This window comes from Caretta caretta, chromosome 8 (assembly GCF_965140235.1).
Source record: "Caretta caretta isolate rCarCar2 chromosome 8, rCarCar1.hap1, whole genome shotgun sequence".
NCBI lineage: Eukaryota > Metazoa > Chordata > Testudines > Cheloniidae > Caretta > Caretta caretta.
Window position 1 is genome coordinate 66442136 of NC_134213.1, and position 15366 is coordinate 66457501.

At 43.5% G+C, this 15366-nt stretch overlaps 1 protein-coding gene across 2 annotated transcripts in view; it reads right to left on the reverse strand.

The window, feature by feature from the left end:
* Window positions 1-3723: 3723 nt before the first annotated feature.
* KIF14 (kinesin family member 14) overlaps window positions 3724-15366 on the reverse strand; it is a 71620-nt gene continuing 59977 nt past the window's right edge. The window contains exons 30-31 of one of the 2 annotated variants that reach the window (XR_012669679.1): window positions 8717-8850; window positions 7026-7115 (exon numbers count right to left, since the gene is read on the reverse strand). Coding sequence is in view for 1 of the 2 variants with exons in the window: in XM_048860000.2 (XP_048715957.1) it covers window positions 6733-7115 (383 nt within the window). In the remaining variant the exon portion in view is untranslated. Of the gene's footprint in view, window positions 7116-8716; window positions 8851-15366 lie in introns of both variants that reach the window. The other variant, XM_048860000.2, reaches the window with a different exon arrangement.

The following is a 15366-nucleotide window of genomic DNA, read 5'->3' on the forward strand; positions in this document are numbered from 1 at the left end:
AACAGACTGACAGAGACAGAAGAGTACCCAGAAATCATCTACTACAGGACAGGCCCAACAAAGAAAGTAACAGAATGCCACTAGCCATCACCTTCATCCCCCAGCTAAAACCTCTCCAGCGCATCATCAAGGATCTACAGCCTATCCTAAAGGACGATCCCTCACTCTCACAGATCTTGGGAGACAGGCCAGTCCTCGCTTACAGGCAGCCCCCCAACTTGAAGCAAATACTCACCAGCAGCCACACAACTAAAACACTAACCCAGGAACCTATCCTTGCAACAAAGCCTGTTGCCAACTCTGTCCACATATCTGTTCAAGGGACACCATTATAGGACCCAATCACATCAGCCACACCAACAGGGGCTCATTCACCTGCACATCTACCAATCTGATATATGGCATCATGTGCCAGCAATGCCCCTCTGCCATGTACATTGACCAAACTGGACAGTCTACTCAAAAGAATAAATGGACACAAATCAGACATCAAGAATTATAACATTCAAAAACCAGTTGGAGAACACTTCAACCTCCCTGGACACTCAATTACAGTCCTAAAAGGGGCAATTCTTCAATAAAAAAACGTCAGAAACAGACTCCAATGAGAAACTGCAGAACTGGAATTAATTTGCAAACTGGACACCATTAAATTAGGCTTGAATAAAGACTGGGAGTGGATGGGTCATTACACAAACTAAAAACTATTTCCCCATGCTAATTTTCCCCCTACTAACAGGTTTCAGAGTAACAGCCGTGTTAGTCTGCATTCGCAAAAAGAAAAGGAGTACTTGTGGCACCTTAGAGACTAACCAATGTATTTGAGCATAAGCTTTCGTGAGCTACAGCTCACTTCATCGGATGCATCCGATGAAGTGAGCTGTAGCTCACGAAAGCTTATGCTCAAATACATTGGTTAGTCTCTAAGGTGCCACAAGTACTCCTTTTCTTTTTTCCCCCTACTGTTACTCATACCTTCTTGTCAACTGTTTGAAATGGGTCATCCTGATTATCACTACAAAAGTTTTTTTTTCCTCCTGCTGATAATAGCCCACCTTAATTGATTAGTCTTGTTAGAGTTGGTATGGCAACCTCCATTTTTTCATGTTCTCTGTATATATAGATCTATCTTCCTACTGTATTTTCCACTGCATGCATCTGATGAAGTGGGTTTTAGCCCATGAAAGCTTATGCCCAAATAAATGTTAGTCTCTAAGGTGCAACAAGTACTCCTCGTTCTTTTTGCTGATATAGACTAACAGCTACCCCTGTAAAAAGAGCAGTTACAGTCTCAAGGTGAGAGAAATTCCAATCTAAACAATGTTGCAAAAATAATACTCCACTTCTCATTTCTGTGCAAAATTCAAAAAAACAAACAAAACTCCCCTTTGTTTATATTAATGGTTCTTTCGCCTGCATCCAAGGAACATAGCAGTGCCTTCCCTGACTGTGGGCCATGATTTAGGAAGGCCCTGTATGTGCCAATATGTTGCAGCACAGACTTTAGGTTTGGAAATACAAAAGCAAGGGAGAACTACAGGACCAGGAATGAATAATCTTTGTATTCAGTACAGCCAAATACTGTCCTTTTTCTGCCACAAGGGACTCAAACTATTAATGCTTTTATTAATGCATGGACATATGGAGGTACTTAAGTTCCCTGATTATACCACGTCCAGTGTGATGTGGGTGAGTCTACTAAGCCCTTCATAGTCATATAGTGTTGGGTGGAGAAGGAAGAGTGAGTCTTGATTAACAATAGTTTTATAATCTGCAGCTAGGCCAGGTACTATAGACATGTATAATTTAAAAAAAATTTAAGGTGAAATTCATCCTTGAGCAAACAGCATACACAAGGCCCTATGCACCACTTATGCCTCACACCCTTAAAAGTGATGCACAGGGCCTTGTAGGGGCCTACTGCAGAGCGGTCAACCTCACCCCATGCCTATGTGGATTTGGTGGTATTTAAGATGAGAACCTACCAGTATACATTAGAACCAGGGTATTAGCATGGTGCAGGATTGCTCACACAGCTCTGCTAGTCCCTTTTTGTCTTCATCTGCATCACCCATAGTATTGAGCCTACCTAGAGAACAGCAACTGCACTGAACTATAAGGTGGTTTTGTGATCTACATGCATCCAGCAGGGAACGTTAAGACAATAAGGATGCTGATGTAAACAGCTGCATCACTAGACTGCAAACAATATTCCCAGCTGATGATACAGCTGTTCATTACTCTCTCTCATATACTACCCTGTCCCTCTGCCCCCTCACCCAGAGCTGAGAGAGAAACAGAAAATTGGTCAGGTAGATTCAAGGCCCAACCCAGACAGGGATCTCAGAGGACAACACAATCACAAAAACAAGACTAACTATGCCTATTTGAGCATAAGCTGTAGCTCATGAAAGCTTATGCTCAAATAAATTGGTTAGTCTCTAAGGTGCCACAAGTACTCCTTTTCTTTTCGCGAATACAGACTAACACGGCTGTCACTCTGAAATATGCCTATTTTGCTTTACATGTAGCTGATCTTACAAAGGCCTGGTGCATTATGTTACCTTCTGCATCACAGAAACAAAGGAGAAAATAGCGGTCTCTACTTCATTCCTGCGATATATCAGGCAGGCTATACCCATATAGACATCTCTCTTGACCTAAACCTTACCCACCCTCCAGGTTTACCGCTGTTTAATAAGACACCATTCATAGCTACATCAGTCCATCCCATAATCTGCCTGCCAGGATCCAAACTCCTTAACATCCATAGATTGACCCTAAACCCCTCTCCCTGATGATATATTACACCAATACATTACTAGAGTCACAGCTACCTTGATGATGTATAAATGCAATATGTCCTGAGAACACTAGTTCACCCTGATGACATACAGTATAATTGCAATATATAACCTAAAAGTAAAGCAGTTTGGTGATGTATAACTGTAACAAGAGATTTAGTTAAGATAATGGGCTAAACTGAACACAGCACTAACGTACTGTGTTGTTTTTTTTGCCTGGCATCAGCATATTGGCCAAAGTTTCACTTTCCCCACCATAGCAAAATTTGCTGTGTCAGTTGTCTACATGATTGCTGTCCTCTCATACCATTGGTGACTGCATTTTAGAAACGCTACATATTAGGTTTGCAAAAGGATAACTCCAGTACAGACATACTGGGCCTGATTTTCAGAGATGCTAAGCACTTGTAGCTCCCCTTGACTTTAGTGGGAATTGTGGGTGCTCAAAATGCCCTGTCCTAGCTATAGAATTTCTGACAAGATAAGAAACTTTTCCCAGAGAAAGGAATCTATTATCGAGCTGTCAAACAAACAAGGATTTAATTAGCTTCCCAGACGTGCCATGGAAAACCTTCCAGGAAGGTTTTGCCATGTGAACTTGAGACTACAATAGCGCCACCAATCTTGGCTCAAAAAGTAAAAAGCTTGTGTATTATTACATTGAACTGAGATCTGATTTCATCATACACTAACTTACAGTATTACTTCGAACTCTGTCTCCCCAACCCGCATCTGTGTAACGATACTGTGTGTTAACAGAGACAAAACTAAAGAACCTTGTTTGAGTGTGAAATAGTCCCCCTAAAAAAACACCCCAGACATTTGATTTGTTTAGCTTTCTGTGGAATATTTTATCATTTTGCAACACACTATTATGTTCTCAGCAGGTGTACCATAGATAGGTCTCAAAGCAACTATAAAAATGGAAACTAATAGGATGTTTATTAGTGTCTTAAATTATAGCAATTTTGATCTCGGTTCAACAATCTGATTCTACTGTTTACAATAGTTTACAGTTATATACACAGTACATGATTCTGAACAGCAAATTACATTTTTAAAAGTTCAGTCAAATACAAAATAGCACTTTTTCACAAGGTGTAAACATATGTTTGATTCCACTTTTTGATTTTTTAAAGCCACACAAAGGTTCCTAATAGCAGATTATGTCAAACTATGAATAAACTTTTACATTTCTTCTCAATGAAAATGGAAAGTGATTAACTGAGTCAATATCACATTTTATGTGATACAATGACAAATGCTCCTAGCAATAAAAATGTTCTGTCAATGTTTCTGAAAAACACATTGACAAAACATAACTGCACTGCAAAACATTTCTGGAAAAGATATTAAATTATATGAATTTTAAGGAGAGTACTGTATGTGCACTACAAACTGAATCAAAGCTTTTATTTCCCCAATAGCAAAGACCAGAGAAATACAGTTTATACAGTGGTTGCCAAAATCACTGAATTACTGTTCACAAAATATTTGGACAAAATTTAAAGTGGAAAACAAAAATTTCTAGTTGACAAAACAGGTGATTGATTTTCTAGTCACTTAACTTACAGCCAATTTTTCAGGTCACTTAGTGTTCCAGTTGCTGTAGTATAAAATCACATTTTGCAGATCTTTTACTTCATTCAAGAGGACTTCAAGAAATGACTGCAAAAGGAGTGCATTTTATCCTTTTACTGGCATATAGTATATTTGCTTGCTTATTATATAACTACAGCTTCCCAAATACAAAAACCTCATCCTATAATAATTCTTAACATCCAATTACTAAAGTCACAGGGGATAAGTTTTTTATATTGTTATTGTCTTTTTGTTCACTTATATCACTTAAATGAGGATAATTTCTGGTGTACTCAGACTTTACTACTTGCTGTGTGAAATTCTAGCCTCACTTAAGTCAATTGGAATTTTGCCATTGACTTTAATGGGGCCAGGATTTCACCTGCTCTGTCCAAAGTTGGATAACACCATTTCTGCTCCATCACACTATAACCAAATAAAGCATTGACTAACAAGACCAGGTGAAATGCTGAGAAAGGAACAAAGAACAAAAATGGCATGGATCTGGTGACTGAATTTAATCAAGAGAGGTAATTATCTTTGAGAGGAAGTTTTACATTCCAAAAGGGAGTGTGGGGGGAATCTATCAAGAGGCACGCTATCCCTGAATACTTGGTTGAAAGGTTTGACAACAGGCAGTAAATGTCACTCATTACTAGGATGGACAACACCACTGAGCAAATCAGTTGCTCTGATTAGAACATGTTGTGTTATGATCTCTCAGTTCCAAGTGTTCAAGAACAAACACTTCTCAAATGCACCATTATCCTTGATTTTCACAGCAATCATTAGCTCTACCTAGAAGTACTATAGCTTTTTTAAACTACAGCCAACTCAAAAGGGGTGTGGAAAGGAGAAAAGCTGCTTATCAGTTTGACACATTGTAGCCTAGATTTAGTCCACGTTTGCTTCTATTACTCTAGCTATTATAAAAAATGAAATAGTCTCAAAGGTATCTGCTTTTATCCTTGCAGAGAATCACAACTGAGTATATTTCACAAAGGAACAAGGAAGTAAACACTATAATAAGTGATCTGAGAACAAGTCACCAAGATATTCTTATAAATCTTTCAACATTAGTACAACTAGGGCCAGACTGTAGCTAGCCAAAGCTCCCAGAAGCAGCCAATATCAGTTGGGATGCAGTGGGCTAGTCTAGTGACTGGTGTAGAGGAGAAGATAGCCATGTCCTCAACCACTTTGGTAAGCCCATTGCCAGCATTGGACTGAGAGGGAAAGACCCTCGCCCCACTGAAGTCAATGGAATCAGGATTTCACCCAGAATCCTTGCTTTTCCTGAAGTCTGTGATTCTGCCCTGTACCTATGCAGGAGCATGATGAGGTTCTGGGAAAGATGCCTTGTATCCTTCCCTCTCCTTTGTGCACCTGCAAAGAGCTAGGCTCAACCTGGCCTTAAGATTTCAGTATGAACATATTAAGCGTAGGCTGCATGTCAACATAATTCTCAGCTGCCTCACATGGTGACTTATTTGTATATTTTAAAAGTGTTATGCCTCTAAACTTCTATGCATAGCACTAAAAATGATTTAAAACCAAGGAAAATTGTTTTTTGTGATATACTTTGAAACATGAATCATTACAGTCAATCTGCATTAATGTTATCTGAGCTCTGTAACCCCCGCCGTTACCCCGAGGGATTATAAACCTATTATCCCCTTAAATGTGTGTTTACCCAATAATTTTTGTAGCCTTTCACATCTTTCCTAAGAAAACAGATACCAAAAACCTCTCTCAAAAATACTAAAGCTGGCAAACCAAAAATAAAAAAGCCAGGAAATATAGTGGTAAGGATGACACTGCACCCTTAATAAATCATCATGCATTAAAGTGAGGCTACATTATGAATGGAGGATAAAGTGCCCATTTTTAACACTGAATTTCCTAGCTTTTCTCAATAATTTTGTTTTATTTACATATTATTCTTGGACTAGATTTTAACCCACTTTCTGGTTACTTCTTGTACGTTGCTCTATAATTTACTACAGTTAGATATAGGTTTGAATAAAAATACTCACACGTTTGTACTTTTCTTAAGTGTAAGTCTAATGTAAAGTCTTCTGGATTTACATTTGTTCCTGTGCAATTCAATGTACCATATCTTCTTGTACCTCAAGTCCTCTACTTTCACACAACACTGTCCATGCTCTTGATAAAATTACCAACACATTTCAACCTTCCGAGATATATTATTTTTCCTTCTCAACCCCCCCCCCCAAAAAAAAAACAAAACAGATGCCCTCCTTGTCTCTCTTTCATTAAAAAAAGATAGCTCATAATGTTTACTTTTTCCTACATGCAGGAGTCTACTATATTTAATGCCTTAATTTTATACCCACTGTATCCCACTGGATGAAAGTTTCCCTGAACTTGTAGCTGAAGGCTGAGGTTTATATTCACATTTTGGAACCCCTTTCTGTTTCCAAGTAGATTCACCAGTTTCAAGCTGTTTTTCTTCAGTCTTGCTATTTTGCATACAAATGGTCTGAGATGCCAATGAATTATGTCCTTGTTCAAGTTCAAAACTTATAATGAGTGACTTGGCGAGAGAATCCAATTCAGAAGTGACCATAAAAGACTTGGTTGTTCTGTGAGGACTGTTTGCTGAAGCAGAAGGCAAGCTAAATAAAGTGCAGTAATTATTAAAATGCCCAACTAAGATGCAAATCTTTTCTGTATAGCTTCTGAGTTGAGTTGTATTTCTGTATGATCCTGTGGAGCACAAAAGCAAAAAGAACCAATGCTACTACTTTGCTAAGCAGCATGTGACTTCCATGCACATCTTTTCTTTCATTTCTGTTAGAAACAATACCGTATTTTGAAAGTATGTTAGTAAATCTATTGTGAGACTATGACGTTAACATGAGGAGTCAGTTGGGGAAAAAAAAGGCTCAAGACTTTGCCTATAGTCTCAGGCTGACGCAATCAGCAGGTATACCTATAATCCAAAAGAAGCTAGTGGGAGTTTTCTGTAACATGATCAGCAGTGAAATGGTTAAAATTTGACATTTCGTTTTTTTTAATTAGGCTTCAGAATCAACAATGAATTGATATGAATGGAATAAAGATATTGTTTTAGTCTGTCTCTAGACTCAGTAGGATAGCATCCTATTGGTTCACTATTTGTAAAGTTCTTTCCTCAACCATGTGTAGTAACAAAACTTATTTTTTTTTCATATGAATCTTTAAATTCTTCAAGAGCCACCAAAGAAATGCTGATATAGTCCACCAGATCAACCTAGAGTATCATGGGAACAATGGTTTTAATTTGCTTATTTGTGCCTGGTCCCTTACCCTGTAACTTATATGACAGAAAATTAAACATAAGGAAGGCTGGATGCAAAGGAAAGTTACCTTAGGATTATCAGGTCACGTGAAACCAGGAATGTGAAAACACAGTAATTAACTATGTCAGCGGTTGTAAATGACTTAAAACTTGTAAATTCTCTTTCTTATTAATGTTGAAGTGATGGAACAAATACTTTAAATTCTGTTAAAGGTGACCTGCTTCTTTATGCCTGGAACTGTTTTTTCAACAAAAAGTTTTTCTCCTACTTGTCATCACCTTACAAATTCAACTCTAGTTTACCCTTTTCCTAAAAAAATTATATCGGTGACTGGAGAACTAGTACATTTATGACACCCTTGTTATTAAAAGAAAAAATTTTGTTCGGAGGTGTTGGGGGGGAAGGGTGAGATATTAATCAGACAGTTTAAAATATTGTTATTGTTAAAACCTATTTAACTTGAATGCCTAACAAAGAGTGGGAAGAGAAGATTTCATTAAAGATTGAACACTGTGTTCCTCCAGGTAAGGGCTGAGGAAGACCCCAAATCACTTCCAGAAGACACGAGAAACAAGGAAGATACTGATAGGCACAGGAAACGGTTACTTACTGTAAGTATGGTTCTTTGAGAGGTGATTCAGACATTTATTCCACTTAAGTATGTGCACACCGAGCTCACCACAGCTGGAGTTTGCCTAGCAGCACCCTTAAAGGGGAAGCGCTTCTACCTCATGGCCGTAGCCCTTCCCCTAGCTACACGAAGCAGCACTGCCCCGACCCTCCTCAGTTCCTTTGCACCGAATGCCCAGAAACAAGATTCTGATGCAGAGGGGATGGAAGGTGGATTGAGGAATACAAGTCTGCATCACATCTCAAAGAACCACAGTTATGGTAAGTAACTGTTTCTTCTAGTAGATGCAGACATGCATTCTACTTAGGTGACTCACAAGCAGTACACCTCCCACTGCCCTGGAAGCAGGGCTCAAAGTCTACCTAAACAAGGACTGCAGGGAAAAAAGGACTTACCAAAGCCTGCATCCACCCTGGAAGGCATAATGGTTGTGGCATAATGGTTCATGAATGTATCGACAACCACATAGCAGCCCTATGTCCAATATGGAAATGTCACTGACGAATGCTACAGACGTTGCTTGCACCTGCTGTTGGGGCATAAAGTAAGCTGTTTCATATGCAGTCCTGACACAAGATATTACCCATTTGGACGTCCTCTGTGAAGATTCTGTTTGACCCTTCATGTAATCTGCATATGATGCAAACAAATGAGGCAAAGCACAAAACAGTTTAGTCCTGTCCACATCGAAGGCTAGACATTGCCTGACACCTAAGGTGTGTAGATGCTGCTTATCTATAGATGAATGCCGCTTAGGAAAGAATACTGGTAAATAGACCACCTTGTTCAAATGAAATTGAGAAACCACTTTAGACAAAAATTTTGGGTGTGGCTGTAAAGTCACTTTGTCTTTGGAGAATTGTGTATAAGGAGGCTCTGCCCTCAGAGACTGCAACTCTCATTCTCTGTGTGGATGTTATTGCTACCAGGAATGAAATTTTCTAAACACAATGGCAAAAAGGGACAACATGCCAGAGGGTCAAATGGAGATTATATTAAGGCTGCAAGGATTGAGTTAAGGTCCCACAGAGGAATTGGCTCCCGGGCTGGAGGGATGTAGATGAAGGAGCCCTTTTAAGAATTTTGATACCATGGCACTGGAGAAGACTGATCTTCTCTGAATGGGGAGGGAATAAAATGCCAAAAATTGCTACCAGATGCGCTTTCAATGAACTAAACACAAGCCCCAGCTGAAGGTGCAGCAGGTACTCCAAAATGTCCTGGATAGAATCCAAGCAATGCTGGCCTCCTCAGGCTAGTGACCACAGTGAAATGGAAGTGATTTTCAGCAACAGGCCATCCTGGTGGAGGGTTTTCTACTGTTGAGGACAACTTTTTGAACAGCCACTGAACACTGCTCTTCCTCCTCATTCATCCATGCCACGTGATGTAGGGACTTGAGTGCAGGATGCAAGGCACAGACTTGGTTTTGAGTGAGTAAGTTGGGATGGAGAAGAAGCAGAATGGGAGGCTGACTAAACAGTGCAAGAAGGCCAGAGAAAAAATGGTTACCTACCTTTCGTAACTGTTGTTCTTCAAGATGTGTTGCTTATGTCCATTCCAATTATGTGAGAGTTTTCCACATGTACAATAGCCAGAAGGTTTTCCCCCTTGTGGTACCTGTGGGGTTGGTTCAGGTGCTCCCTAGAGTTGCACCTCCATGGCGCCATATATAGGGTCCTGCCGACCTGCTGCCTCTTCAGTTCCTTCTTGCTCTGACAGAAGGGTAGGTGGGTGGGTCTTGGAATGTCGATTACGAAAGATAGGTAACTGTTTTTCTTCTTTAAGTGCTTGGTCATGTTGACTCCCAATCAGGAACTTGGAGGCAGCAGCGGAGCTCATGGGTTCACTGGTTGAAGCACCGCTCTGCTGAAGTCTGCATCGTCCCTAGTCTGCTAGGTAATGGCGTAGTGAGAAGTAAGAGTGTGGATTGAGGACCATGTTGCAGCCTTGCAGATTTCCTGGGTCAGAACCTGGGCCAGGAATGCCGCTGAAGATGCCTGCTTGGAAGGTCTGGCATGCCAGACGGACTGCCCTCAGCTCTCTGATATTGCGGTGAAGTGAGAGCTCTGCTTAGGACCAGAGGCCCTGAGGTCCCCCAGATGCGCTCCCCACCCCATCATTGACACATCCACGACCAGGGAAAGTGATGGTTGAGGTCCGGAGAAGAGAATCCCCGCACACAGAACTTGCAGGTTGAGCCACCATAGGAAAGACTTGAGAACCGTCCAGGAAAGGTGACTACATTGCTAGACTGTCCTGGTTTGGTCAATACACCGATGGCTAGCCACACCTGAAGGGGTTGGAGCCTCCGTCTGGCATGCTACGTTACGTAAGTACAGGTGGCCATGTGACCGAGGAGCTTCAGGCAATTCCTTACTGTAGTGGTAAGAAATTGTCTGAGATCTTGTAAGATGTTGCATAGGCTCTGAAACCGTGATTCCATTGGGAATGCTCTAGCCTGTCTGGAGTCCAACACTGCCCCTATGAACTCTGTCATCTGTGTGGAGGATAGTGTTGAGTTCTGCACATTCATTAGTAGGCCAAGCTCATTGAAAGTTGATCTTATCAGGTTTACATGCGCCTCCACTTGTGTTCTGGAGTGGCCCTTGATCAGCCAGTCGTTGAGGTACCTGCACCTGGTGCTTCTGCAAGAAAGTGGCCACAACTGCCATGCACTGGGTCAACACCCAAGATGCTGCTGACAGGGAGTACCGTGAACAGATAGTGATTGTGGTTCACCACAAACCTGAGAAACCTTCTGGGAGACAAGGTTATGGATATATGAAAGTATGCGTCCTTCAAGTCAAGGGCTGCATACCAGTCCCCAGATCCAGAGAAGGGATAATGGAGGCCAAAGAAACCATGTGGAACTTCAGCTTCTTCATAAACTTGTTGAGGTTTGGCAGGTCTAGGAGAGGTCTGAGACCACCTTTGGCTTTCGGGATTAGGAAATAACAGGAGTAGAATCCCTTGCCCCTTAGCTCCCGAGGAACCTCCTCCACCACTCCTGCTCTTAGGAGCAACTGCACCTCCTGAATTTGAAGATGATCATGAGAGAGGTCCCTGAAGAGGGTCCGGAGAAAGAGGATGGGAGGGAGCTGAACTGGAGAGAATATCACAGTTCTACCATGTGGAGCACCCAGCGATTTGACGTGATCTGGGCCCACACATGGTAGAAGTTGGACAGTCAGCACAAAAAGGATTGGATCATTGGATATGGTGTTTGAACTGGTGCATTGCCCTCGGGTGCACCAGTTCAAAAGGTTTATTTTTGTCCAGAGGGCTGTTTCACCTGCCCAGAGCCCTGAGATGAAGGAGGAGGCCTCCTCCTGTGGTTTCTATTATACATTTTAGAATAGTCCTGCCTATTCTGAGGTTAGTAGAATCAAGGCGGGGGCTTAAAATGGTCCTTGCCAGGGTGTGAAGGTCAAGGGAACTGAGAGTGGCTCTTGAGTCCTTAAGGCTACAAAGCCACAAGTCCATTTGCTCAGAGATGGTCTGTTGGACCTCATATGGGAGCCCTGATGCTTGCAGCCAGGAGCTCCTTCTCATGGCCACTGCTGAAGCCATGGTCCAAGTGGCTGAATTGGCAACATCCAGGACTGCCTGTAGTGAAGCCCGTGCCACAAGCCTACCCTCTACCACTAAGGCAGAAAACGCTGCCATCGAGTCCTCGGGCAGAAGCTCCATGAACTTTGACATAGCCCCATAGGAATTGAAGCTACACCTGCTGAGGATCGCCTGTTGGCTCGAAATCTGAAGCTGGAGCCTCCCAGTAGAACAGACTTTCCTCCCGAAGAGATCCAGTTTTTTCATGTCTCAGGCTGTAGGTGAGGATCCTTGGTGCCTTTGACGTTCACATTTGTTCACTGCTGCCACCACTAAGGAGTCCAGTGGTGGGTGTGAATAAAAATGTTCAAACTCTTTAGAGGGGGCAAAGTACTTCCTCTCTGTCCTTTTCGCTATTGGGGGCATGGAGGTGGGGGTCTGCCACAACGTTTTGGTGGTATCCTGTGTGGTCTCTATGAGTGGCAGGGCTACTCAGGAGGGTTCCCAGGGGGCCAGGATGTCTATCATGGGGTCCGAGGACTCAGACCCCTCCTCAAGCTGAAGCCTCAGGTTCTGGGCCACTCTCTTCAGGAGTTGTTGGTGGACCCTACCTTCCTTGAGTACAGGAGCTGTGGAGGTTCCGGCCACTGCTTTGTCTGGCGATGATGAGGCTCTAACCGGGACCAGCTCTTTCTATAATGCCGAGAGGATCGCACGGTACTGGGTCTTCCAGTGCAGCATGGGGTGGCTAGTCCTGCACCAAGGGAGGTGGAGAAGATGAGGGTTTCCAAAGCCACCAACACCGAACTCCTGGAATAGGACCCCTGGCTTTAATAGAATGGCCAGGGGGTCCAAAACGACCATTGGGCTGGAGCCTGCCACTGCGCAGGCTATGGCATGGGGGAAAATTGCTGCCTCTCCCTGTCTGACCTCGAGCGTCTGCGCTCCAATTTGTGCCGGCTCTGCCTGGACACAAAAGGACTCCACCTCCAATTGTGAGGACTCGCTCTGAGAGGACCATGGGGAAGCAGTGCCACCGGTGCAGGGGAGCAGTGCCAGGACATTGGGAACCAGTGCGATTCCACTGCCAGTCTGCTGCCTGAAGGTAACGGGGATCAGTGCTGAGATGATTGTGACCAACGTGATTTGCCTCTGGATGGCACCGAGGGTCTTGGGGAGCCGTTGCTTTTGAGCTTGGTGCCTGATCTTGCCTGGGCGTGGAAGTGTTGCCGTGAAGGCAATGAGCTCTCTTGCTGCCTCAAAAGGTCTATGGCATGGAGGGCAGCTCCAAAGCCTCTCTGCGACTCTCCCAGGAGGGGAGTCCTGCAGAGCTGAACTCGACTGACCCCTTGTTGGGACACCAGTCAACAATGCTGGGCTAGGTGGTGCCGCATTTGCGTGGCCCAACACGGGTCTCATTGCGCTTGAGTCTTTCCGTCCTGGGTCTTAGTGTGGGTGAATGTCCCCTATTTGGCTTCGTCTTCTTGCAGAGCACTGGGGACTGGAAGTGGTGCCACGTGCTACCATGTATGGAGCCTTTGTTCAGAGTGCCCTGCTGGTGTTGAGTGTCTCTATGAGAGTCTTTTCTCGGCACCGAAGTCTCCCATGTTGATGCCGGGGCACTGCACATCAATGTTGAGGTTCGGCCAAACTCTGCTTCGAGTGAGGATGGAGGGCAGCTTCCATCAGAAGGACTTTTCACCACTGGTCTTTCTTTTTGAGACCTGGGGTGGAATCCCCTACAGATCTTGCAACTGTCCTTCTGATGAAATTCCCCCAGACACTTCAAGCAGGAAGTGTGAGGGTTACTCCTGGGCATATGCTTGTTACAAGCTAAGCAGGGTTTAAACCCCAGGGACCGGTGGTGGGAGAGGGTAGAGAAAAAAGGGGAGGAGGTAACCCCCAGAACAATTCCTTACTGGAATTCTAACTATACTGTGACTAAACTAACTAAAACTACTAATTAATTTAACTATTTACAAAGAACAATTGAGGACTACTAGGGAGAGGGCTTGCTGAAGCAAGAGAAAATGAGTGTTCCGGCTAACTGTCACAGGAGGTAAGAAGAACCGAAGTGGTGGCTGGTTGGCAGGACCCTATATATGGCACCGTGGAGGTGACACTCCAGGGGGTGCCTGAAAAGACCCGACGGGTACCACTAGGGGAAAAACCTTTGGCTTCTGTGCATGTGGCACGCACACACCTCATTGGGATCGACATGAGTAAACACTCGAAGAAGAACCAAACACTGGTCTTGCCATGCTGGGGCTTTGAGAATGAGCCTGGCCTGATCTTGAGCAAGCCTGAAGGATGACCAGGAGAAAAGCATACAGGAGAGCCAATTGCCAGATGAGGTGGAAAGCGCTGGCAGGGAGCTTGGACTGATGCCCTCTAGAGAGCAGAACAGATGATGTTTCTTGTTGTTCCTTGTAGCGAACAGGTCAATTATTGGAATGTCCCAAGCTGTGAAGATGACCCAGGACATGTGTCTTCAGGGAAAAATGCCTGCTGAGATGGTCTGCAAGATCATTCTGAACCCCCAGCAAGTGAAAACTATCAAAGCAACGTTCTCCTCGACGCAGAACAGTCACAGCCTGATTGCCTCTAATCAGAGCAACCTGCAGCATGCTCCCCTTTGCTTGCTGCACATAATAAAGACAATAGCATCATGATGTAAATATGCACACCAAGTCTCTAATACAGTCTCACAAAGCATGACATGAATTGTAAATGGCCTGAAGCTCCAGCAAGTAGATATGGAGTGAGGCCTCCTACTCCGACCACAGCCTTTTCACTTTTAGGGGCCCCCAGGTGCACCACCCACAAGTCATCAGCAAAAAACAATCTGGTTGGCAAAGACCGGACAAAGGGAACACCTTGGCAAATGTTCTCTGGACACATCCACCACTGCAAGGAGTCTAGCACTGTAAAGGAAGACTGACCTGTCTGTCTAGAGGGTGAAGACTGGGATAGTAAATCACTCTTAGTCACATTTGAAGGGGAGTGAAGGCACAGCCTTGCAAACTGGACCACCTGTGTACAAGTGGAAATATGGCCCAAAGCCTCAGATACATCTGAACTGTCATGGAAGGCTGAGACGGCAGAATGAGGCAAAGACAGCGAACTGTCTGAAAACGGTTGGTCAGCAGAAATGCTTTCAACATCACAGAATCTAACAGAGCCCCAATGAACTTTGTTTTCTGAGTGGGAACAAAGGTTGATTTCCAGGTGTTTATTATGAGACCCAGACAGTCGAGCAAACAGTGTGTGGTGCTGATGTGAGCAAGAACTTCCTCTCTGGATCTGCACCTAAGTAACCAGTCATCCGCATATGGGAAGATGTGAATTCCCTTCTTCCTGCGATATGCTGTAACAATGACCATGCACTTTGTAAAAACCTGGTGTACAGAAGAGAGGTCAAATGAAAGCACTGTGTAGTGACAGTAGCCTTCCGCCACGATAAACTGAAGAAACTTTCTGTGGTTGGCAAAAT